Source organism: Bacillus rossius, chromosome 7 (genome assembly GCF_032445375.1).
Source record: "Bacillus rossius redtenbacheri isolate Brsri chromosome 7, Brsri_v3, whole genome shotgun sequence".
In the NCBI taxonomy this organism is placed as follows: Eukaryota; Metazoa; Arthropoda; class Insecta; order Phasmatodea; family Bacillidae; genus Bacillus; species Bacillus rossius.
Genome location: NC_086335.1, coordinates 65,344,766 through 65,371,847, shown reverse-complemented (window position 1 = coordinate 65,371,847; position 27,082 = coordinate 65,344,766). Strand labels below are relative to the sequence as shown.

Below are 27,082 nucleotides of genomic sequence, written 5' to 3'. Positions count from 1 at the left end.
AGCTCGGCAGGGAGGTACAGAAGTGTCTTGCAGCTCGGCAGGGAGGTACAGAAGTGTCTTGCAGCTCGGCAGGGAGGTACAGAAGTGTCTTGCAGCTCGGCAGGGAGGTACAGAAGTGTCTTGCATCTCGGCAGGGAGGTACAGAAGTGTCTTGCAGCTCGGCAGGGAGGTACAGAAGTGTCTTGCAGCTCGGCAGGGAGGTACAGAAGTGTCTTGCAGCTCGGCAGGGAGGTACAGAAGTGTCTTGCAGCTCGGCAGGGAGGTACAGAAGTGTCTTGCAGCTCGGCAGGGAGGTAGAGAGACATGTGTCTTGCATCTCGGCAGGGAGGTACAGAAGTGTCTTGCAGCTCGGCAGGGAGGTACAGAAGTGTCTTGCAGCTCGGCAGGGAGGTACAGAAGTGTCTTGCAGCTCGGCAGGGAGGTACAGAAGTGTCTTGCAGCTCGGCAGGGAGGTACAGAAGTGTCTTGCAGCTCGGCAGGGAGGTACAGAAGTGTCTTGCATCTCGGCAGGGAGGTACAGAAGTGTCTTGCAGCTCGGCAGGGAGGTACAGAAGTGTCTTGCAGCTCGGCAGGGAGGTACAGAAGTGTCTTGCAGCTCGGCAGGGAGGTACAGAAGTGTCTTGCAGCTCGGCAGGGAGGTACAGAAGTGTCTTGCAGCTCGGCAGGGAGGTACAGAAGTGTCTTGCATCTCGGCAGGGAGGTACAGAAGTGTCTTGCAGCTCGGCAGGGAGGTACAGAAGTGTCTTGCAGCTCGGCAGGGAGGTACAGAAGTGTCTTGCAGCTCGGCAGGGAGGTACAGAAGTGTCTTGCAGCTCGGCAGGGAGGTACAGAAGTGTCTTGCAGCTCGGCAGGGAGGTACAGAAGTGTCTTGCATCTCGGCAGGGAGGTACAGAAGTGTCTTGCAGCTCGGCAGGGAGGTACAGAAGTGTCTTGCATCTCGGCAGGGAGGTACAGAAGAGTCTCGCAGCTCGGCGGGGTAGGTCGCTGACGGGCTGGTGTGTGTGTGCCCCGCAGGGAGGCGAACAGCGTCGCGGTGTCGCCCAGCCCGGACGTGGTGTCGGCGGACCGAGGCCACACGCTGCAGCCGCAGATGTCGACGGTGTGGTCGCGGCGCCAGCACGCCGTGTGCGTGAGGCACGCCTTCAAGCACTACGGCTCCAAGAAGAACCCCAACCACGTGCTGGAGAACCTCAACATGACCGTGGCCAAGGGCACCATGTGAGTACACCTTCCTTCACCAGTGCTTTAGCTTTGCTGCTCCCAATGAACTCGCTGTCGACTGGACGGTGAGACCAAATAATTAGAGACCTTTAAAATTCGCGATTTCAAATCCCAAAAGGATAGACTCCATGATCCTCTACGCACTTCGTGCAAATTACATCTGCTGATTGGTTACCGACTCGGTAACACCTGTTGACTGGAATGATCGTGATTCGCTAATTCTTCTGTTAAAAGATTTTTCATCGTCCCAGAGTCCTTCAGGTAAACTGTGGCCCGATCACTGAAGCAAAATAATGTCAAAAGTATTTGTTTGGACTATATCACATCGCGAAATGAATCCGCGAATTTTACAGGTCTCTACAAATAATGAATATAGCAGCGCTAACCCGCTGTAGGGGGGGGGGGGTCAGGCCTCGCCACCTTAAGTTTTCAAATATTTTGATACCACTTTAAAGCTTCCGTGCTAGATATTTTTGTTTTTGACATGGCCCAAGAACCTCCTTTTTTTGAAGTTAACACTTGCGAACAGGTGTGATTGTCGTGACAGTTGAAGTCACCCGCGCGAAAATAATAAGTTATTCCTCCCGGTTCTTACAGCCTGTTAGTAAACATGTGGTTCCAACAAGGTACAGAAGGTCTGGGAGATATGATTTACGCCTGGACATGCCGAAAATTAGGGATAAACAGTTCAAAATTAGAATTGTAGCAAAAATATGGAAAAATCCAAGATGGAGGTGCATAATTACCCTGACTTGATGTAAGCTTTTGGACATATGTGCTTTGCAATGGCGTATGTCCAAAAGCTTACATCAAGTCATGCACTCCCATTGCACAAATCTTTCAAAGATGACATAATTACCCCTTTTAAGGCCGCGCTACAATCGAAGTATCCATTGCAGTGACCACGCTAATCATAGGTGTCACTGTGTTGCAAGTCCATAGATATAATGAATGAATGAATGAGGGTTAACCCTGCCTTCTCACGCCACTGACCACCTCTCTTCCCGCCGGCGCGCAGTCCGGGTTCGCCTTGGTCTCGTCACTTATAAACAAAGTTCGCTCGGAAAATCTTGTCAGCAATTTTTTTTTTTTTAATTTCTTAAAAATAACTCACTGTTCCCTAAGACTTCCTCGGCATTTCTGGCGCCTTCCCCGACCTCCCAACATCACGCTGGGACCCCTAAAAACAAACCAGTGAACCCGTGGTCCGGTGGAGGGCTTATCCAAACCTCTGCCAGCTGTCCAGGCTAGTACCGGAGCTGTGCCGTCGCTCACCACGTCGACTCCGCATCAGGGCTGGGGAACCCTTGGAGCCTGCTCCAAGCGCTCGGAGCACCACCACCAAGTACGAGTCCTACCCAATCAGAATCCAGGGCCTTGTGGGAAACCTCAGCGGGACACCGTTCAATCTTTCACGGATTCTTCCCGTATACTACTACCAACTTGGCGTTGATTCGGCAGACTGTTCGCCAGCTGCTAACCGACTGCCTGCCACTCCTTCAGAGTCACTCCACTGGATGTCCTCGTCTCCTCGGACTACCCTCCGACCTGCCGTACCTCGACCCGGCAGTTTTTACAGCCGATCAAAGCCCGGAAGTGCCTGGACTCATCCGGCGGCGATCGCAGGAAGTCCTGGATAGAAATGACTACCACGGCCAGGGGCGCAACAACTAAATTTCCAAAAGGGGGGGGCGTTATACCTTTTTATAAAGAATCATCGATCCCCCCCTATTGAAGCGGGGGGTCCGGGGGTCCTCCCCCGGGAAAATTTGTATTTCAAGGTGGAAAATGGTGCTATTTAAGCAGTTTTATTATCTAAAAATTGATTGCACAGCACTTTCTTTGCCCCCGTTTGCCTCCACTTCAAGGTTTCAGAAGGGGGGGGGGGGGGCAAAATACCCTTGTCCCCCCCCTGTTGTTGCGCCCCTGAGTCCACGGCGCGTGCGCAGGAGGGCCTCGGGGTTGCCTCGGTACCTCCCCCTCCCCCGATCACTGAGCTAGGGGAACGTATCACGCCTAGTCGAGCGGTCTACAGCTAGAAAGAGAGAGAGAGAGAGAGAGAGAGACTGCAGACGAAGGACGAGACGTGCCGCGGTCTCCCCCGAGGGGAGGTCCGCTCCGCCCCAGTTCCCGCCGAGTCTTGCCTGGGCGCCGTTGCGCAACAGACTGCCGCGTCGCCGGAGAAAGTGCCGAGCAATGGTCACCGCCGGCAAGGACCGGCCACGGGGAAAAAAAATGTTCGCCCCGCATTTTTTTACCCCTCCCACCCCCCACCAACCCCCACCCTTCGCGCGGAGGAAACCGGAAAACCTCTCTCGTCTCCAGCACAACCTACGGGAGGCTGTCGCAACTACTACCAGCGCGGTAGTTCCGCGGAGTGTCTGATGTGTGACATGTTCTCCCGGGTCTCAGAGTTCCTTCATTTGGCAGGAGTCGTCGTTTCGTGAGAATCAGTGGCGTAGCCAGTATTTGTGTATGGGGGGGGGAGGGAGGGGTTAAGAAGCATGGTTCCCCCTTCCCTATTAAAGCGGTGGGTCCGGGGGTCCTCCCCCCTGAAAATTTTTGATTATAAGGTGTAAAATAGTGCTATTTGAGCAGTTGTCGGTACTTAACTTTAAATATTGTAATGGTAAAAATATTATTAATTTTTTAATAAAAAAATTGTTTGAGTGATGAAGTAAGAAATTAATTAAAGATGTTTTAATCAATCCAAGTGCCTTGTCCACGTCCACTCAAAATCATAAATCATGCTCGAAGCTCGACCATAAAAAAAAGGAATAAAATGGTTGGGTTTCGGCAGAACTGGCCTATTCCTGGAAACAATTAGCTTTAGCTTGAAGAGTTACCCAGTCACCACCTGCTTATAATTACCGCGCTGGTTAAATACAATAGGTGTAAGATATTTGAAAGCTTGGGACCCGTCACGGCGTCACAACCTTATAGCTTCTGCTCGCGACAGGGGTAGGGGAAGGGAAGGAGAATCGGTAGGGCTCGCTTACTCTTCCCCTCCAGTGCAGCGGCCGGTGATAGCAGTAAGACACCCAGGTTTTTAGCTAACCTGCTTTCAGTTAAGAAAAAAAATAGCGGCTAGGGAAGGGGGGGGGGATTAAAACCACTAAACACCCCCCCCGGCCCAGCCCTGGCAACGCCCTTGGTGGGAATGGAATGGAAACGTGGCGGATAGCAAGAACCGAAGTTCACAAAGCCAAAGAGAAACTTCATATAGTCTTAACTGTTTAATGACTTTCGACAAGATCGGCAGTATTTTGATAAAAATTCACTGTCGGAAAACACAGGTTCAAAGTCGGGGTTTAGTAATTATTTTTTTAAAATATATTGATTTTTGGTTTTTGTCGGAGCCGTTTCGTTTATACAGTTTAAAATTTCTGTCTGCTAATCAAATGATCCAATAGTCGACGTAGCTGCTCCAAAAGCGAATTATAGCGGCGGTTGCGGAAACTATTTGTGAGTCACAACCAAAAATGTAGTTGGAAATAAAGTTTGCGTATATTTATGATGATAGATATTATTTCAAAAAAATGGTTGTCTGTAAAGTCGGTTTACGGACGATAATTTTACGTGAAAACGTCATAAGAAAATATTGATGAAAAATTGCATAAATTTAATTTTCAAATATTATTTACAGTTTTTGCAAATTTAATTTAAGTAAATTGTTAAAATATAATCACGAACAATTAGTTAAAAAAAATTCCGCCTTAACCTGTTTGATGTTACAGAAGATTTTTCTCGCACGGTGGTTGGCCGGTTCATTGCACGCTCGGCTCAGTGCGGAACGTGACAATTTTTCGTGCGTGCAGCCGCGGCATTCATCAATTTATAAGACGTTATCACGTCAAAAAAGATTTTTCGTGAACGGACGTTACGGGGATATCTCGAGAAGTTTTCAAATCGCGTGGTTTTTTCCTGAAGCCCTGTACTTTACATCTTGTGTGTGCCTCGGGGTGGGGGGGGGGGGGAAAGGCAGTTTTGAAACACTCTGCGTACCAATGGGCGTCTCTCGGCGTCTGCGCGGTCTTTCAGCGCCGACCCTAACGGCTTCCGCAAACACTTGTCCGAGGAAATGCGGCCTTCAGTGACGTTATCGTCAACACCCCGCCCCCACCCCCTCTTCAAACTCACGTCACCTCCGCGAACAGCAAGCAGACGGCAAATAACTGTTGCGGAACTCTTCTGCTAACCGAGAATAACTCAACGGTATTTCTTCGGGTGCTGAAATGTCCGTCTCCGTACGATTCCCAGAGTAGTTTACTTCTCGGTAAATGCCATTCAGGGGATGATACTTAAAGGTATAGAATGATTAAACGAAACTGGGCTGTATTCTTATTGGTAGTCCCTGTGGTTTGCGAAGGTGGTTGGTTCTAGCACTTAGAGACCCTAAGAACAACACTTACGAAAAAAAGGTTCCAGAAAGAAATCGCCATGCCCCTTGTCGATAGAACTGGAGAGACATTCATTGCGGAGTCGAGTGGTAGCCTTCGCCTTTAAAACCATGCCTCAACCTCAACACCGCGCAGTTAGATAGCTGAAAGTACATGGAATGTGGGTGGTGAAGGAATAGAGTTAAAAATATGTAACGTGCTGAATTCTAGCTATGCAAGAATCGATTACTTCGAGAAATTTATCTATGATTCAGCTTTAAACTGCGTTCTCAGGAAATGATGAAATTTGCCACTTGTTCCCCATGGCTTCTCACCCCCTCAATAATTGTCCTCGCGTTACAAACACTACAGACAGTCCTGTAATCGAATTTACCATGTTTAAATTTGGTTTTGATATTTTAAAAAATCATATTTAGCGTTTCATTTTTTAATTAGAAAATAAACAGACTAAATTGTCAGTAGGGCCTACAACGTTTTTTTTTATATGTTCACGATGTTTACAATATATTGCCAGTCGGCCAAAGCTTTTCGGTTTTGAGTTCCGTGTATCGGGAAAATTGCACTCAAACTTTAACTTTGCAAAAAAAAAAAAAATCAAACAAATAATCTTTTTAACGCATGCATAATCAGTAATTATTAACTTAAAATAAGATTTCTTCTTGTGTTAACAAACTATAAAAAAAATTATCGTTATTTAAGGACTACTGGATTGACATCCACGGGCACACACAGCACCGACTGGAACAGAGTTTCCGCCCCCCAGCAGGCGAAAGTGACCTTAGCGTGCAATAAGAACGAAATTTTATGCCGTCGATGTCGCGTCCCGAAAGAACAGGTGATCCGGTTTTAAATTCCCGGTTTCTTTTTACTGCTTCAAAAGTAGTGGGAGTTCCCGCTGCTTTCGAGACCGGTATTTCCCGCCGACGACACAAAGGAAGAAAAAAAATTGGTTTCTGTAAAGTCGGTTTACGGACGATAGTTTAACGTGACAACGTCATAACAAAACATTGATGAAATGATTGCATACTTTATTGAATAAAATTGAATCATTTTTATTGACTTACTATTTTGTATGGATACAAAGAAGAAGTGAAATGAAATCTACAATTTAATTGATAAATTTACTTTTATTTGCACTCATTAATTCAAATATGTTTATTACTTTAACGAAGAGATTATTTTAACTATAACTTTCATACATGTTTGCTATTTAACTTCTTCCAATTTGTGTTATTCTGTTAAGGATAGGACGATGATAGGAAAAGTAGGAAACGAATGGGAGTGTTTCAAGTTTAATGTGCCTCGAAAAAGTCAAATCGATGGTTGTTCCAATCGAGTGGAAGAGAGATAGATGCGGCGCAAGCGTACAATGAGCGCAACCGAACACAGCGTAACGGGACAATGTGCATAACGGGTCACTTTTTCGTGCGTGCAGCCGACGTTCATCGATTTATTAGACGTTTTCACGTCAAAAAAAGAACGTAACCTTACTCTAGCTCTACACAACATCCCAGCGCACACACAGGCCTGTGTGCCGAATTCATTCAACAAGACACGGGTAATCCGTGGTGGGTTACGTGTGAAATGAAATGCACATTGCGAGTTGTAGAAACCTCGGTTCTTGGCCTCACTCACACTGGACCGGTGTTCCAAGGCACAAAAATAAGTAAGTGTTGACTATGTTACACTTGTACTCTAACCGTATTCCTAGCGACGATAGGTAGACACCTGAAAAATTCGCGGATTCATTTCTTGTTATGCTAAAATTCAAATAATTATACCTTAGTGCTGCTTCCGCTATTGGTTCACTGTTAATCTGGAGGACTGAGGGCCAATTAGAGACCCTCACTCATAGAAGCGTCGATTCACAGGCCACACAATCACGACTCACAAGTCAGCAGCCAATGAACATTTGGCATTTTCCCGAGTGTGTAGAGGATATTGGAGTCTATCCAGAAGGTCATTGAACCCGCGAATTTTTCGGGTCTCTAACGATAGGTCACGGCCAGTCCCTTATCTTTAGGCAACGGATTTTGGTGTCTTATACCCTTTGCCGATCTGTTGTCCAAATCACACGCGCGCGCAGAGCTCACTTTTTTTTTCGTCTGGCTCCATCAACCCGTATATAGTCATTTTTGTGATTGTGGTGGGATGTACCAAGCGTGTTGCTGTGCCAAGCGAAACTTCATGTTAGCGAAACTGTCCTGGGATGCATTTTGCACACTTCGATGGCCACAAATACAAAATAATCGCTGATTTAAAAAGTACCTGAGAAAAATAAAAGATCGCACCATTTAATTCCAGCGATTGTGCTAATATCTGTAGTTTTTTTTTTGTAGTAGCGAATGTATCGATGTTTGCATAAACGTCCGCTGCGTTGTAGTCAGATTCTAGCCTCGCGCCGGGTACAGTTTGTTAAAGCGGTTTCTGCTGTGAAATGTCAGGATTTTTTTTCCTAACCTAACTAAAACTAAGTGTATTTGGGAGGAGTCCGGGTTAGGGAAGGGACCTAAGTGCGTCTCAGGCCGAAGCCTATACGCCTAGTCACGCTGGGATTAGCCACGCAGGGAGATGGTCGCATGCATAATGTGCTAGGAGGGGATTGGCCAGCCATGGCAACGATTGGCGCCATGTCTTAACTCCCCTCACTCTTAACTGCTAGACTAAACTACTAGATAAGTTGGGCCCAGGTAAAACCCGCATGGACACAGGGAAAACCCTGGGGCACTTTACACGCGGGATGCCCAATTTCATGCGTTAGTTTTCAGGCAGGTTAAACACGGGAGAAAGAAGGATGGTTCAGGAAGAAGAGTTGGTCAGAGCAGAAAGAGTCTACCATGCGGGGTTTGGGCGCTTGTACTTAAGGGGGTACCTTACATACAGGTCATGATTTTATATTTATCTTAATCACGGACTAACTTTTAGACTTTTTCAGTTGTTTAACTTCCACGAAATGAAAAATATATGCATCTCATACTTTTTGTATAATTAGCTGCCACAGTTACATTTTTAACGTTTTTGGGTTGTACAAATAAGGTGAATTTAATTTATTGCATAACTGAAACTTTTTAGGTTTAACTGCAATGCCACTGGCTACTTCATATGGTTTGAATTTATATCACAAAAACTCATTTCATGTTTCTTGGCTGTCAAAATCGCAACAAATTTGAGAATTTTGATATTCAAGATAAAATGAATTAATATTTTCTGAAAGAAATTCAAACCATTTCTTGAAGTATCCAGTGGCATTGCAGTTAAACCTAAAAAATTTCAATTCTGCAATAAATTATGTTCTCATTATTTGTACAAGCCAAAAAACGTTAAAAATGTAACTTTGGCAGTTAATTATGCAAAAAGTATGAGCTGTGTATTTTTTTTAATTTCGTGAAAGTTAAACAATTGACAAAGTGTACAAGTTAATCTGTAATTAATGTAAATATAAAATCTTGACCTGGAATGGCAGGCACCCCCTTGATGTCCGACCTGTCCGGACAGGTTGTGCTGACGTGTCGCGACAAGGGATCGCCGGAGGGTTGACGCCGGACCGCGCGCGTGTGCCCGCAGATACGGCCTGCTGGGCGCCAGCGGCTGCGGCAAGACCACCCTGCTGAGCTGCATCGTGGGTCGCCGCAGACTCAACACCGGGGAGATACACGTGCTGGGCGGGAAGCCGGGCACCAGGGGCAGCGGCGTGCCGGGCAAGAGGGTCGGCTACATGCCCCAGGTGAGTGCACGTCAAGCTCTGCCGTTCCCCGATTAATAATAATTTTTAATAATAATAATCGTTGCGTGGGAAGAACTGGGTTCGTATAGGGCTAGTCCAATTATATTTCTGCACACTATTATTAACTGCTAATAATTACAACACTAATAAATAGTTTTACTTAAATTGCCTACTAATCAATTACTCGCCGACGTCGGGATTTGTTTTATTTTTGCGCAGGAAAAAAAAATTCAAATATTAAAAGTGGTCGGTTAGGTTAGCTACATTAAAAACGCTTTAAAACACTATGGACGGTTAGTTAGGTTAGTATAGCTACGTTAAAATAAACAGAGAAATATAAATATATGTATATAAATGAACCCGAGGTTGGCCGAAGGTGAATATTCGGGCGTGTTCGGGCAGGGACAGAACTTGATGGACATCTTAAACTTCCCCAGGTGAGTGAGTGCCTTCCCCCCCCCCCCCCCCCCCCCCCCCCCCCCCCGTCAACTTCCCTGAGGTCACCGGTCCAACAGTGCAGCGACTCTTCTTCCGCCCGCGTGCTCAGAACGAGACACGCAACTCTGGCGTAGTTTCCAACAGGACTCAGTCATTTTTGAAACAGCGAAGCACTCTTAGTTTATATTCAGGTTAATTCATACGTTGAAAAATTCCGTAAATCTAATGTAATTTCTAACAGCGTGCAAGAAATTATGTATATGGTTATTTTTTTGCATATTATGTTAAATATACGAAAATGGCCGGATGATTGTATATCTTTAGCTGATGTTTCATTCGAGCATAATTTTTTTTTGAAACCATGGAAAAGATTAAAGAATATTTCAGGATTGGCCTTAATTTGTTGTACCATACTCATTAATGTTTGCAGTTTAATTCTAGAAAGCTATTCAGAGAACGGTTCACAAATTGGTACTGGGACAACAATTCCCGGGTAAGAATTCCAACCCAGTATTTACTGCTGAGTCCAAAAGTCTAATCGTATGCTCTCTATCCTTTTTACAATAACTCGAAGTATGCAGGTTTCTAAATTTAATACATTTTTTTATTATTTATATACCTTAATATTTAGCGATTTATTTGGTAAGAAGTCTACATCTATAAATACGTGAATTTACATGAATGTACAGCTAAAAATCACAATTTATTGATGAGTAACATCTTAGCTCTCGTCACAAGGCATTTGGAAGGAATTTGCGTGTAATTTGAACAACAAAAATTATTTATGTGTATTTCATAGATTTATTGTGCAAGTCGTTTTTGCTTTTTTTTTTTCGGAGCCTTTTCATATAGTTTATAATTTCGGTCTGCAAATGGCATTATTCGACAGTCGGCGTGGCTGATCCGGCAGCTAATTATAGCGGAACTACGTGTGATTCGCGTCCAAAAAAGTACTTAAAAATACAATTTGCGTATATTTATGACGCTCGGTATTATTTTAATTAAATCTACGTTAAATTTCGTGTCCTAGTTTCGTATACGTGTATTTGCAACTTGAGAGCATATTAATTTTCTTTTGCTACCGAGGTTAGATGTTGCACATCTCTTGCGAGTACTGAAAGACTCTCTCACGTGTTTTATTTCCCCCCCCCCCCCCCCCCCCCCCCACCACCACCCCATGCTCAGTTATTTTTTTTGACGTGACAACGTCTAATAAATCGATGAACGCCGGCTGCACGCACGAAAAAGTGTCCCGTAACGCACACTGCCCCGTTACGCTGTGTCCCGTTACGCTCATTGTACGCTTGCGCCGCATCTATCTCTCTTCCACTCAATTGGAACAACCATCGATTTGACTTTTTCGAGGCACATTAAACTTGAAACACTCCCATTCGTTTCTACTTTTACTATCATCGTCCTATCCTTAACAGAATAACACAGATTGGAAGAAGTTAAATAGCAAACATGTATAAAAGTTATAGTTAAAATAATCTGTTCGTTAAAGTAATAAACATATTTGAATTAATGAGTGCAAATAAAAGCAAATTTATCAATTAAATTGTAGATTTCATTTCACTCCTTCTTTGTATCCATACAAAATAGTGATAATTCAATAAAAATGATTCAAATTTATTCATAAAAGTATTCAATCATTTCATCAATGTTTTGTTATGACGTTGTCACGTTAAACTATCGTCCGTAAACCGACTTTACAGACAACAAATTTTTTTTGCAAACATCGTTTCGTTGTAGCCACTGGTCGCATCTACTCGACGCAAGTCGCGAGCACGCGTTTCAAAAGAAGGACAGAAAACAAACAGCGATAAGACTCCGGCGGGACTATCTAGACGTCGTTCTCTCGCGCTGGATCATCCATCAAGGGGCGTAATCTTCGTCGGACGAGAATATAATAATACTTGAGCTATCTTCCCGCGCTATCTTCCCTGACCGGAGTGCAGCCAGCATTGCATGCTGGGAGCAAAACATTGCTCTATCGCGCGCCGAACAGAAAACAAAAAAATAGGCTGTGACGCAGAGCTCTCAAATTATAACAATAAGAGCGTGTTGTTATCGTTATCATTTGCTTCCTGTTGACGTCCATCCACACACGCCAGAGATCAAACAGAGATGAATTCAGAGTTTTCGCCAGGCTAACTAGGAAATTTCAGAAAATTTAAATAGTGTCTTCGATACTTGGAAAAACCAAGGAAATTGACGAGATGTTCGGCACAAAAATGGAATATTAATTTTAAACACTACTGCGTTCCTTAGAGTCTTAAAACGAGAAAAAAAATATATTAATCACAAATCCATGAGTAGTTGAAAATCTACATTTCATTAAATGCGAGAGAAATAATACCGATCAAATTCGATAGTCATTCATCTGTTTATAATAAATCACGTATTCCTGCAAACTTTGGTCACATATAGTGGTTCAGTATTTCAGATGGTGAACACTGTATTTTATGAGAAAACAATTTGACAAGTTAAGTGTGGTCGAAACGTTATTCAATAAGTATTTATTCGTAGTTTAATACATTTATGTTATCTTGCAGGATTTATTTATGAGTAGAGACCGAAAAAAAAAAAATAGCGGGTTCGTTTCGCGATAGGCTAGAAGTCAAACCCGTTGAGCTTTTCCTGCTTCTGTGATTGGACCACAGTTTATCAGAACCCTGAGTCAATGAAAAGCAGGCGGCATTTGCGCGAGTACGTAGAGAATCGTAGAGTCTATCCTGGAGGTCAGTGAAACCGGGGATTTTACTTCGGTATAGCTATTGTAAGCTCATGCACAAAGTAAGTAACCTCAGTAAAAATGTAAATTTAAGAAGATATCCGTAAACAAACGTAGATCCCTGGATTATTTGTAAAATAATGTTTTCCTTAAATTCAGGTGAAAATTTTTAACAATGTATGATAAATAATTTGATAACAAATTTGTGAAAAAAATATTGTAAAAAGTATATGGATTAATTAACAAACCTCGTAACTCCACTTATTGTTAATTTTTACTTTTTTTTGTTGTTTTAAGTTTCTCTGAATTATGTTCTGCATGTCCTCTCAAAGCTTAATGATTCTTCGTTACAATTCGTGTCCCAGTTTCGATTTACAAGTGTATTTGCAACATGAAGAACGCGTGAATTTTCTCGTTACCGAGGTTAGGTGTTGCACAGATATCTGGCGAGGGCCGAAAAGACCTGTGGAGTCTGTCGGTTTGCCAATCGTACCGGGCGATATGCAACAGTTACTGTGGACACGGGACATTCTCACGCGAAGAGTAGGGCGGGGTGGGGGGGAGTGAACTTCGAGATTAGCGCCGGTGGACTGCGAGCGCCTTCGGAGTCGTTCTTTTGTTTCGTCACGGAACCCGGGTGAAAGCTGAGCTGAAGCGAGCGTGTGTTACCGCCACGCAAGCGCGTTGAGTCACTTCCACCCCCCACCATACATCTCCCTGAGACTTCCCCTCGCACCCCTCCTCCACGAGCTACACGCAACACTTCTGCATTACGAATCCGCCGCGCCCGTGCATTCCTCGAAGCACCTGCTTTCGCTCTTTTGCTCAACAAGTTTTGTTTGACGTTGATTGAGGTTTTTCAAACAGGATGCCAATAGAAAATGTGTTTGAGAAAGGAAGTACGTTTACAGCTACACAGAAAAAAAAATTATTTTCTCTACTTTTACAAAAGATACCTTTGGAAAACCAGTTGCCAAGTAATAGTTTTCAACACTACAATACCACTATTATGCTCATTAATGTGCGCAGTTAATACTGGAAAGCTATTCAAGGAACGGTTTAGAAATAACTTAAACTTTTGGAGGTACTGGTACAAGACAAATCATAAATTCCCGGGTGATAATCCGAACCCAGTATTACTGCGAACTCTATTTTGTAGTGGTACAGAATTTTTTTTCCATGTAAATGTACAAATCACAAATATAAGTAAGTTTACATGAATATTCTGTTACATTTACAAAAATTAATTAAAGAGTATAAACCCAAAATTATTTCTTTACCTTCTTTATACAACCATGTTCAAATTTGACTTTTTTTTGCGCCATTGTGTGTGCGTTTATTTGTGCAAACAGGATGAGTTGAAATTCGGCTGCCAAAATTCAGCTGTAGGGTCACCACGAAGAAATAAACTGAAAACACACACATTACTTGTGCTCAAAAGTGCTTCTCTAGGCTGTTTAACGCATTTGTAGTTTGGGGCAGAGTATTACTTACAGGTAGAGACCGGAAAAATTCGCGAATTCATTTCGCGATAGGTTAATATACAAATAGTTATACCTCAGTGCTTCCTCTGCTATTGGCTCACAACTCACCTGGATGACTCTGGGCCAATGAGAAACGCCCAACCAAAGCTTTATCGAATCACAGGCTGCTACGCTGGGGGGACGTCTCACAAGACAGCAGCCAATAAGTGTGTGTCATTTGACCGAGTGTACGTAGAACTATGGAGTTCATCCTGCAGGTCATTGAACCCGCGAATTTTTCCGGTCCCTACTTACAGGTGTAAGTGTGGAAACTTTTTTTCCCGAATCAGACAATAACGCGAGTTGTGCAGGTTGTGAGTGGTTTAGCGATGACGGAGATGATGGTTCCCGTGTCCCCGCAGGAGATCGCGCTGTACGGGGAGTTCTCCATCAAGGAGACCATGTGCTACTTCGGCTGGATCTTCAGCATGAGCACGCAGGAGATCCTGGAGCGACTGCAGTTCCTGCTCAACTTCCTGGACCTCCCGGGCGAGAACCGCCTGGTGAAGAACCTCAGGTGAGAGGTCGCCACTGGGTGGTTTCATCACACACGCCTCTTTCTGCTTCCATGTGACCTGTTTGAAGTGATCACACACGTACTGTCTCTGTATCCATCCACACATCTCTCTATATCTCGCTCGAAATAACTCTCTCTGTTCCTCTATCGACCCGGGTCGTTACCACAACGCCGAAACACCATAACGCCGAATGTCAAAATTGACCACAACGCCGAAATAACAACTGAATGAATTTGTGTGTGTTTCTTAAATGTACCTTAACGCCGAAATACCACAATCAAACCTAACATTACCTAACCTACGTAATATAACATAACCTAACTTACCCTAGCCTATCCTAGCCTAGCCTAACCTAACCTAGCCTAACCTAGTCTAACCCTACCTAACCTTTGTGGTAGTCCTGCAATGCCATTTTTCGGCGTTAGTGTATTTCGGCGTTGTGATAATTCGGCGTGGTAGTACACAGCAGTTTTCTAGCTGTCGGCGTTGTGGTCAATTTGGCATTTCGGCGTTGTGGTAATTCGGCGTTGTGGTGCGTCCCCAAGAGGAACTGTCCTAAGATACTCAACTGGCAAGCACTTCTACTGGTACTACTGGTAAATACTACTCCCGCGCCATCTTAAAAGTTCTGCTTTAAAGGGGGTTGGTTTTATTGAGACCATGTTTCAAAGGTTCAAGTGTGCAAAACTGCATCGCAGTCGGGCGAATGGTTTAGGAACTCATAAGGGACAAACTAACAAACAAAACACATACATACATATAAATACATGTATAAAGTAATAAGCTTAAATCCCAATTTTTTTTTGTGGTGTAGTTCATGGAGGCACTAGTCCGTGGAGCGAGTGTTCTGTTCTGAAATTCTGTTCTGAAGTTGAAGCCAACTGGTTAGCAAAACAAAACCGTATCTGTAAAAATGCTAATATGATAGCATCTGAGTAATAGCTTGAAAGCAACTAGCTAGGAAGTATATTAAAAATTTGCATCGTGTAGTAGTGGCATTATAACACATCTGCATGCAATTAGCATTAAACGTCTAGCTAGGAAATATCGTAAAAATTTACATCATGTAATAGTAACATGATAACAACACATCTGCATGTAATTAGCATGAAACGTCTAGCTAGGAAGTATCGTAAAAATTTACATCATGTAATAGTGGCATGATAACAACACATCTGCATGTAATTAGCATTATACGTCATTATAACCACAAGTGGTTCGAGTATGAACATGGCAAAAATGTCACAACCGTGTATTAGTGTCGCCGGCGTAGAAGTTTGCAACTGTACACGCGGGGTATGTACATTGAAAAAAAAAAAAAAACTGTGCGGTGGAGACATGCTAACATCAAAAATTAAGTTTTTGATTTGAGGAAAACATAGCAATTTCTAAATCATAATGACATTAAAAAAAAGAATATTTACGAACATTGTTAGTTCAAAATTTATGGAATTTTTTTTTAACTGAGCGGCATAACGATTGTAAGCATGGCTGCAAAACAAAATGTTGTGTGTGCTTAGCTTGTGCTCGTGTATATTTTGCGGTGATGATTTTGCAGCACTCAAACTTTACTGCTATGCAGTTTTTAATATTTGTCACAAAAGATGAAGCATTTTTAACATAAGTGTTTTGATTGTTCCGTATTGAAAAAAAAAAATCTTAAACGACGGGCGTTGATATTACCAGCAACCAACGACCACAAATAAAAAATAATTCATGTTTGCCAACATTCACTTTCTAAAAGTTAACGGGTTTCAGGTTGCCTCTGGATCCCCGCGCAGTTGTTAACGAAGAGAAAGAGAGTGCCAGTCGTTTTTTCTTCTTTTCCTAACCTAACTTATAACTAAGTGTATTTGGGAGGGGTTGGGTAGGGAAGACTCTAAGTGTGTCTCAGGCCGAAGCCTATACGCTCTAGGCATGCAGGTTATGAACCATGCAGGAGAGGAAGCATGCATCATGTGCTAGGAGGGGAATTGGCCAGCCATGGCAACGTTTTAGCCATGACTAACTCCCCTCACTGACTATTCTTGGTTAAAAACTAGATAATTTGGGCCCAGGTAAAACCTGCATAGACACAGGGGGGGAAAAAACCTGGGCACTTACATGCGGGATGCAAAATTTCATGCGTTAATTACATGCGGGTTGGCTACGGGAATAGAAGGATGGCTCAGGAAGAAGAGTTTGGAAGAGTAGAAAACATCTAGTAAGCAAGGGCGGGCACTTTGGACATTTTTGTCCGCATTGTTTTTTTTTTTTGGCATAACTGTTTGTTAGGGGCAGTGGCGTAGCCAGGATTTGTGTATTGGGGGGTGTTAAGAAGCATGCCCCCCCCCCCGCATTAAAGCGGGGGGTCCGGGGGTCCTCCCCCGGGAAAATTTGGATTTTAAGGTGTAAAATAGTGCTATTTTAGCAGTTTTCGGTAATGGTAATGGTAAAAATTTTATTAATTTTAATATGAAATTTGTTTGAGTGATAAATAAGAAATTAATTAAAGATTTGGTGCTAAGGAGGGGGGGTTGAACCCCTAATCCCCCCCCTGGCTACGCCCCTGGTTAGGGGGGCGACTATGGTCGTTTCCCGCCGGGCTGCCAGCCAGCCAAGTCGCAGTGAGTCTCATGTCCCGTTGCTGTGGTGTTGCAGCGGCGGGCAGCAGCGACGCGTGTCCTTCGCCGTGGCGCTGATGCACGACCCGGAGCTGCTGATCCTGGACGAGCCCACTGTGGGCGTGGACCCGCTGCTGAGGCAGAGGTGAGTGCCCTTAGTGCTCTTACTGCCCTCACTGCCCTCACTGCCCTTACTGCCCTCACACCTCCCGTCCGCCCTCAGCCCTCGAGGCGCTAGCCGGCGGCCGGGGCGGGCGGTTCGCAAAGACTAAGAGGTCACAACTTCATTATAGTATTACTTTTTTGACGTGACAACGTCTAATAAATCGATGAACGCCGGCTGCACGCACGAAAAAAAAATGCCCCGTTACGCACACTGTCCCGGTTACGCTGTGTCCCGTTACGCTCATTGTACGCTTGCGCCGCATCTATCTCTCTCTTCCACTCGATTGGAACAACCATCGATTTGACTTTTTTTTTCGAGGTACATTAAACTTGAAACACTCCCATTCGTTTCCTACTTTTCCTATCATCGTCATATCCTTAACAGATTAACACAGATTGGAAGAAGTTAAATAGCAAACATGTATAAAAGTCATAGTTAAAATAATCTCTTCGTTAAAGTAATAAACATATTTGCATTAATGAGTGCAAATAAAAGTAAATTTATCAATTTAAATTGTAGATTTCATTTCACTCCTTTTTTGTATCCATAAAAAATAGTGATAATTCAATAAAAATGATTCAATTTAATTCATAAATATATGAAATCATTTCATCAATGTTTTGTTATGACGTTGTCACGTTAAACTATCGTCCGTAAACCGACTTTACAGGCAACCAATTTTTTTCAAAATGAGTTTTTTAATATTATGGCAAGTATTTTAATAAAATTACTTGTCGAAAATCAGGTCCAAAAGCCAAGTTCAGTTTTTCGTAATAGTTTGTTCTTTGTAAAAGTGACTGATGATGATGGACGATGGATGATTTGATTTGCTACTGGATGCTTGGGAAGCACACAAACACGTTCTGGACACCCCGCGGCGTGAACCTGGACGCTGTGTCTCTTTCCACCCCCCCCCCCCCCCCGCGGGCAACTGCCCTCTTTGTCTATGCGCCAAGCCACCGGCCGGCCGCGCGGGAGCGGAATGCTTGAAGGGAGGCCCCAGCGGTGAAGACGCGTCGTCGTTCAACAGCCGCCCGAACCTGATGGTTCAGTTAGTGGAGCCAGCGAAACTATCTGGTAGAGGACTCCTATACTGCCGTGGGCCCTTCTCCTCAGACAAGTTTTAAATAAACCATTTAAAGGTTTTATCACCATGCACCCAGGATTATTTCCATATTTCGACACCAGGGAGAATGATCTTGAATTGTATTCATCGATTTATATTTACACCTAGAGACTGGAAAAATTCGCGAGTTCAATGACCTCCAGAATGGACTCCACGATCCTCCGCCTACTTGGGCAAACGGACGCTGAATTTTGAGGCGTCTCAAGTGGGTAACTTGTGACTGGATACTTCTTGAGTGATGTTCTCTAATTGGCCAAGAGTCCTACCTAGTAACAGTGAACCAATAGCAGAAGCCGCGCAACGGTATAATTATTTGAATTCTAGCGCATCACGCAATGAATATGCGAATTTTTCCGGTCTCTATTTATACCTATATCTTTATGATGAAAGATTCAAAACATTCTTAGGAGGAGGGGGAGAAAGTCACATAATAATAAGAAATAAGTTTATTGAAATATATCGGTTCTGGTGATTTTACGAGTAAATGAGTAGCGTGAAATTATGGACTTGTTGTCAAAATTAAATAGTAAAATCAAATAAAATTAAAAAATATATATTTCAATGCATTTATAGTGAAACCAAATGTAATGTAAAGGAATGCGGGTTTATTAAAAGCAGAGAATTTTAGAAGGTTGTTTATCAATTTTAGATGGTATTTTAGTTCGGTTTAATAATGCTTGTGGATTGGTTTTAGATTTCGGTTCAGCTTGGACGAATGATGTGCTGGACTGATTTTCGAACTTTGCGCTTCCGTCCCAACGTTGGCTTATCCTTAGGGGCAGGCATTTTTCGCGAAAAAAAAAAAAATCTGAAGGCTTATTAGACTGCAAAAAGGTATACCCGCACCAGCGGTTTCTTCCTCGTGACTGGCTGCCGTCTGGCGAGAGAAGACGTTGTTTTATTTGACCGAACCACTCAGGACGCGTTTGCTTCCTCACTGAAATACTGTGATTGGTGTGCTGACAGCAGACCTGCACCTGAGAGAAACCCACCCAATCACGAAATACAGACGATACTACAATGTTTTTAAATTTTCAGATAGTTTCTGAATCTTTTCGCGAATTACGCATGCGGCATGCCCATACTTATCCTTTGTTAGAACATGCATAGAGACCGAAAAAAATTCGCGAATTCATTTCATGATATGCTATAATCCAAACAACTTTATCTTTATATTGCCTTTGTGATTGTCTCACAGTTTATCTGAAAGACTTTGTGCCAATGGAAAAAAATTCAACCAAAAAAGTATGGAATCGCAAGCGTCCCAGTTGACAGGTGTCACGAGTCAGTAGCCAGTGAGCAGGTGGCATTTGCCGGAGTGTGTAGAGGATTTTGGAGTCCATCCTAGAGGTCATCGAAAACGCGAATTTTTCCAGTCTCTGAACATGCATCGAAATGCACATGCAGTTTGTTTACTTCGACTACGGCGACGGGTGGCGACGGAGCTGACCATTGCAGCGCGGGAGGAAGGGGGGGGGGGGGAAACCCGTGACCGCGCGGCATGGGAAGGTTCTCACTTGTTTCGACAGTCCGTCCCCGCCGGCCGGGCGGCGAAGGCATACGTCGCCACACGTGGGCAACAAGGGGCCGTCGGTGGTTGCGACACACTCCGTTCTCCGGTAACACACGCATGTGCTAGGGACCGGGTTCAATGACCTGCAGATTGAACTCCATAGTTCCACGTACACTCGGTACAAATGCCACCCACTCATTGTGGCTGCTGTATTGTGAGACGTCCCAACGTAGCAGCCTGTGATTCGATAAAGCGTTGGTTGGGTGTTTCTCGTTGGCCCAGCGTCATCCGGGTGAGTTGTGAGCCAATGGCAGAGACAGCACTGAGGTGTAACTATTTGTATATTAGCCTATCGCAGGTCTCGTGGCCCTCAGAGCCCCCGTCTTGACCTGTCCAAGCCGCGAGAACAGTGGCGTCCTAGTTACGACTCTGGGAGCCCGCCGAACCCTCGAGAGAGACTGAGACGTGCCCTAACTCCGCGGGACAGAAACAGCCCCCACTACACCGTGCAGTTTTTATTTGTTTGTTTTTACTTTTACAAGGATAGTCGTCACCGATTCCACTTGTGAAATTAATTGCAAAATATATCGTTTTGTACCATTTTGCAAAATTTACAAAATCTTCTGCCTTGCAGTTTTACAACTGACATCGTTCCCAATGATTTTGTTTGCGAACGAACAAACAAATTTACAGTGCAATTTGGGGAGAGGGGTGTTTCCATTCAGTGGTGGTATAAGGGGGAGGGTTTCCACTAGATATAAGCGCGGTCGTTACGTAGCCCCAGACATCTCTTTGGGAGGAATCCTCACTCTGCATTCTGAAGATCATCACGTGAATGCACAGACTCTTGATCACTTCGTGCTGTAGTCAGTGGCGGATCCAGGGGGGAAGGGGGGGGGGCCACCAGGGGAAAGTGCCCCCCCCCCCCCACGAAAAACTAGTTGTCTGCTACATTAATATTGCCGACAAAAATGATTGTTTCTGAAAACAATACAATATTTTAATATAATTAATGAATTTCTTGTAGAATCATAAAATCTGGTGGTTGGATGTTATGTATAGTGTGAGTAGATTAAATACAAATTTAGTAATTTTAAGACATTTTTTCTCTGGCTATTCTGAAATCCTAGAGTGCCTCCGAGGCGAACCTCTGGATCCGCCACTGGCTGTAATTCTACTGCGGAGGACTCCGCCTGTCACACTGGTACAGCTAGCGCTCCTCGTGAGCATTTTCTTAAACTTCTGAACTTTTGGCAGTCAACGCTGTCCGTTAGTGAGAATTGCGTGGAAAAAAAAAATTTCGTTTGCCATTTAATTTTATAATTAACTGGATTTGATTCACCACGATGGCTCTCTTGAACATTGTGTTTCGGTACAAGTATTTATTTTATCGCCAGATATTTATTAAGAGTCAGGCTATAATTACAACAGCGGTAACTGCCACACAAAGTTCGCGTGTATGAACCCTGGCGTTACCGCTTCCACCTCGCAGATAACTCTGGATAAGTCTCCGGTGACAAAAATTTGCTATCAAAAACAAATACTTAACAATTTTTTTTTTACAGGAATAGCCATTAATGATTAGTAGAGCCACGGAATTTTCGCGCATTCATTTAGTCGCAAGCTAGAATGCAAACCTTCACACTCTCGCACTGTGTTCATGATTGGACCGCAGTTATCTGGACACGCCCCTCTACGACCGTGAGCCAACGATGTCCAGCTAGGAGAGAATGCGAGAGAAGTCGTTGCCTTATCTGACCGAGCCACTCAGGACGCGTTTGCTTCCGCGGTGAATTACTGTAATTGGTGTTGAACAATCGACATGTACTTGAAAGAAACTCGCCCAATCACGAAACACGGACAATGCTACAGTTTTTTGACTTTCAGCTAGTCCCGGAATCTTTTCGCGAAATGTGCATGCCCCTAATTATTAGTAATGATAATGTATAATTATATAAACAACGTGACTTGTGAAAAAGAAAAAAAAACTTAAACTAATCAACACTGAAAATGAGTGCCAAGCTAATTTGCTGGTATCGGTGTGCCCACTATCGGTGAACGATAAACCGCAATTACCAGCGAACATGTACAGCCTTCACAATGCAAACGACTACTTAAGCTGCAAGTCAGGTTTTTAAAGTACCAAGTTAATTAGGTAAGGGGCTTTTTACTGTCGCTTGAAGCTGCATTTGCATTCGCCAGTCCTGTATCAGGTAAAATAAAAAAAGTTTAGTAACAAAAAAGCGATAATTGATGTATTTAAGCAGCTGGAATTTATCTTATATTTTTTTTTACTGTTTGATGTGACAAAGAGTGAAAGAAATAGGCGTAGTCAGTACATAATAATAATAATAATAATAATAATAATAATAATAATAATAATAGTCCTTGAAGTGTCGGATGTTTTTTCTCAATAACGATACACATCATTAAACAGCATAAAAAATGACTTAATTAATATCTACCGAGTATGCAAATTTATATAAGCGTTCTCCCGTCTCTTTAAACACGTATAACGACATAAATAACGCTGTATTGTAAGGATATACCTTTCAAACGCGACAATTTTTGTCTACGAATCCCAGGTTTAAAAAAAACACTTAATGGTCCTTAGACAGGAAATCAAACAGATTTAATTTGAATTAAAAAAAAAGGGGGGGGGGAGGAAAGATATACCTGCTGTTTGTTTTTCAAATTTTCTTTTGTTGGTGGGGATGCTAGCTTTTGATAGATTTCCCCTAACTCGGCATACGACTCTGTCGTCGGATAGCCTTAAAAAATGTGTTTTCGAGCTTCATTAGCATTTGTAAAATAATTTCAAGGTAGGACCCATCGGTTGCCGGGTGGGTTGGGGGAGGGGGGGGGGGGGTTATAATTCCACGCCCCGCAAGACCCCAAGAAAACAGGCAATTTTGTTCGTGACCTAACTAAAAGTAAGTGTATTCGGGAGGGGTCTGCGTAAGGGAAGACTCTAGGTTCCTCCCAGGTAGAGACCGGAAAAATTCGCGGATTCATTCGACGATAGGCTGGAAGTCAAATACGTATACCTTTTAGATGATTTTGCTATTGGCTTACTGTTCATCTGTAACGAATCTCAACCAGTTATAAACCCTCAAACCAAAGAAGGATCGAATCACAGACGAACCAGCTGAGACGACTGAACAAGTCAGCAGCCAATGAACTGGCGCTATTTGCCCGAGTGTACGGGGGGAATGTGCAGTCTATCCTGAAGGCTATCGAAACCGCGAATTTTTCCGGTCCCTATACTCCCAGGCAGGAATCTTGCCTGTCAGAATCGTGTTCTCGCACGCAGTTCCCTCGCCTTGCTGCGCCGCGCCTGAAGAGTTGTCGGGACCCAAGAAGCAGAGCCGCGCTGACGAAGTGGAAGCAACGGCGCGTGTAATTGGCCGGGGAAATTGCCCGCGCAGTCGGGACGTCCCAAGGACCCCCGGCATGAACAGCAGCAACACAGGAACGGCTCCTGGTTTCAGTAATTTAGCGTGGTCATGCGAACTTTTGCACAGCGGCGGTTGGGGGAGGCCAATCATCGCACGGCCAATCCCGCGGGGGATTGTGTTTTTTTTTTTTTTTTTTTTTTTTTTTAAACGTGTGTTTCACTCTTTGCGGCAGGTCGAATGCCACCCGGTGCGCGAGTTCAGTGTCAGCAGGGGACCTGGGGTAGTCGGTGGTTAGCGGGGGTCGACACAAGCCCTCCCCTCCCCTTCCCCCTTCACCACGGCGCGGCGCAGCGTCGGTGACCGAGTGCTCCGCGCTCGTGTTTTTGCACGATTTGTTTTGTTATCGGTAGAGACCGGACAAATTCGCGAATTCATTTCGCGACAGGCTAAGGTACAAATAGTTATACCTCAGTGATGCCTCTGCTATTGGCTTACAACTCACCTTGGATGACTCTGGGCCAATGAGAAACGCCCGACCAAAGCTTTATCGAATCACAGGCTGCTACGTTGGGACGTCTCACAAGACAGCAGCCAATGAGTGGGTGACATTTGACCGAGTGTACGTAGAACTATGGAGTTCATCCTAGAAGTCATTGAACCCGCGAATTTTTCCGGTCCCTAGTTATCGGCTGTGTTCGGTGCTTTCCAGTTCGACTGGGCTGGTAACTTACGGCTGAACATGTCCATAAGGACCGGAAAAATTCGCGGTTTCGATGACCTTCAGGATAGAATATACAGTCCTGTACATACCAAGGAAAATAACGCCAGTTCATTGGCTGCTGACCTGCGAGTCATCTCTACTGGTTTGCCTGTGATTCGATACTTCTTTGGTATAGGGTTTCTCATTGGCCTAGAACCGTGGTTGGCGAACACTGAGCTAATAGCAAAGTCAGCTTAAAGGTATAATTATGTGAATTCCAGCGCATCACGAAAAGAATTCGCGAATTTTTCCGATCTCTAATGATTCACCACAACAGTTGGGAGAAGTTACAGTGTTCCAAGAGGTAGCTTGACACGAACCATTTCTCTTCTCGAGAATATGGACAAGGAGTTTGGGGGGTGGGGGTGTGTTTCTAAATTCCTGGGACCTATACGCTAGGAGGTAGGTACCAGTAGAGTTTCGAAGATTTTATTTTAAATTTCCTGGGTGTACCCTGGTAGCAGGAGGAAAATTACTAATATATAATAATTGAAAACATCACAAGTTACGCGCAGATTACGTTTACAGATATTGCCGCGGTAAGGTTTAAAGTCTTTGAAATTTTTTTATTTTTAAATGTTGGGTTTGACAGTCTTTGACAGAATTATTTGCCTCGCACCCCCCTTCCCTTCATCACGTGACCTTGATTTCCCTCGCACGCCCTGGACACAGGCGCGAAAAATACCAGCGAGCTTCTGGTAGCATCGACGGAAGCGTGGAGCGGCATCTGCGCACGAGCGCACGGAGTGTGGGCGCTGACAGTCGAGTTCCGGGAGTCGGGGAGTCGATGACGAGCCAATGAAGGCGCCCTGCGCAGGAGCCGAGCGTCCGTCATGCAGCCCGAGGGTCGACACTTGGACGCGGCAATCTGCTCGGGTCGCCAAGGTCAAGGGGCGTGCGTGCGTGCGTGCGTGCCGCGGCGGCGACCTCGCGCCTCGGCGCCGGCTGACCTTGGACCTCTCAGTGATGCCACGCTCGCCGCGTGAAGTTTTACACTCTTCAAACAGTAACAAAAAAAAAATTCTCCTCCGCCCCTTTTTTCCGCCAGGGACGTAAAAAGATATTTAAAAAAAAAATTGTTTGTCTTTAAAGTCGGTTTACGGACGATAGTTTAACTTGACAACGTCATAACAAAACATTGATGAAATGATTGCATACTTTTATGAATAAAATTGAATAATTTTTTAATGAATTATCACTATTTTGTATGGATACAAAGAAGGAGTGAAATTAAATCTACAATTTAATTGTTAAATTTACTTTTATTTGCACTCATTAATTCAAATATGTTTATTACCTTAACGAACAGATTATTTTAACTATAACTTTTATACATGTTTACTATTTAACTTCTTCCAATCTGTGTTATTCTGTTAAGGATAGGACGATGACAGGAAAAGTAGGAAACGAAGGGCAGTGTTTCAAGTTAAATGTGCCTCGAAAAAGTCAAATCGATGGTTGTTCCAATCGATTGGAAGAGAGATAGATGCGGTGCAAGCGTACAATGAGCGTAACGGGACACTACGTAACGGGACAATGTGCGTTACGGGACTGGCAGCCGGCGTTCATCGATTTATTAGGCGTTGTCACGTCAAAAAATTACAACAGCAGCACAGGCGAACACAGTGAGCCAACATCGACGATACGTCATCAACAACAACAGTAAATTCATACAGACAACAAAACCTGGACAACGCAGCAAATATCGTGTACATGTTTAATATTATGGCTGGTAAAAATATATATTTTACACCACGTATTTTTGACGGAGAATCACGGACGACTTGTATCGCAGTATAGGCACGTGTTCCCTCACAGTGCATAGCAAGCACCAATCAGCGCCAACAAGAAAATAAATATTGCAAATATTTACGAAATGTATTGAAGCCTTTTAAGCAGCTCAATATTCCCGTGACAAATCACAGCCTCGTAATTAATGTCTTTAAAAAAAAAACTAAATTAGTTCCTCTTAACAGTTCGAATTTCTCTCGGCTGAAACACACAACATACTAAATATTTTTTGACAGTTGTCGACTCGGAAACTCATTTAAATTATAATGTAATGATTCATCAGTTGTTTTGATTATACGTATATATGTCTTTAGTAAGTAAAAGTTAGATTATAAACCTGAATTATCCGCTTTTAAAATTACATTAGTGCTGTAAATTAAGTCATTTTTTACGGTTCTTGATCGCTATCAAGCTAAGTGAAATACTTACGATCAGCGAGTGTAAGCTTTAATATTTAATGGGAATCAGTGTACGCCTCATAAATCTGTGAAAGTGGGTCGCTGTGTGACGTTTTAACCTGCTGTAGCATTTCTCCGTACGTAGTCATACTTTACCACTCTTTAATTAGCTTGACCTGTATGTGTGATGAATGGTCTATGTAATAAAATCTTTCTATTCAATTTTTAACCAGTTTTCGACGTCCATATGTGTTGAAATTTTGCATAGACATACGGAACCTCTGACAATACTACATTTTGATAACTTAAGACATTTTAATTGGGGGGGGGGGAGGGGGTCAGAGGGTAAAAAAAAATAATTTGATCTATGGGTAATAACCATGTTTTTTGAGTATCCATGAGGCCGGGGCATGGTGGGAAATGTTCCCGGCATTAGGGGAGGGGGGGGGGTGTAGACCCTTAAATTTTGAAAATATTAAAAATATATTCTTATTCGATTTAGAATGTTTTTGAGGTCGGCTAATGGTGGAAAATGTGCCCGGGGTTCGACTTTCTCCTACTAGAAAATTTTAAAAATGTATTCTGTTTTGGTTTGGAGTGTTTCCTATCCAATTGGTCAGGTTATGGTGGAAAATTTCCCCGGGGGGGGGGGGGGGTTAAAGCCCCGAAAATCTTTAATGCTCCAGTAACCCGCTATGGAGGCTGATTTTAGGAAAACCGCTTATTAGTTAATGTGTATATGTGTATCTAATATAAAGAATATCCCTAC

The 27,082-nt window shown here is 43.6% G+C and overlaps 1 protein-coding gene across 2 annotated transcripts in view; it reads left to right on the top strand.

Annotated features, from left to right (window-relative positions):
* LOC134534228 (ABC transporter G family member 20-like) overlaps positions 1-27,082 on the top strand; it is a 203,045-nt gene that overhangs the window by 154,702 nt on the left and 21,261 nt on the right. For both annotated transcript variants that reach the window (XM_063372499.1, XM_063372500.1), the window contains exons 2-5: positions 1,015-1,218; positions 9,186-9,345; positions 14,403-14,557; positions 17,199-17,306. In XM_063372499.1, the coding sequence (XP_063228569.1) occupies positions 1,015-1,218; positions 9,186-9,345; positions 14,403-14,557; positions 17,199-17,306 (627 nt within the window). The remainder of the gene's footprint in view (positions 1-1,014; positions 1,219-9,185; positions 9,346-14,402; positions 14,558-17,198; positions 17,307-27,082) is intronic.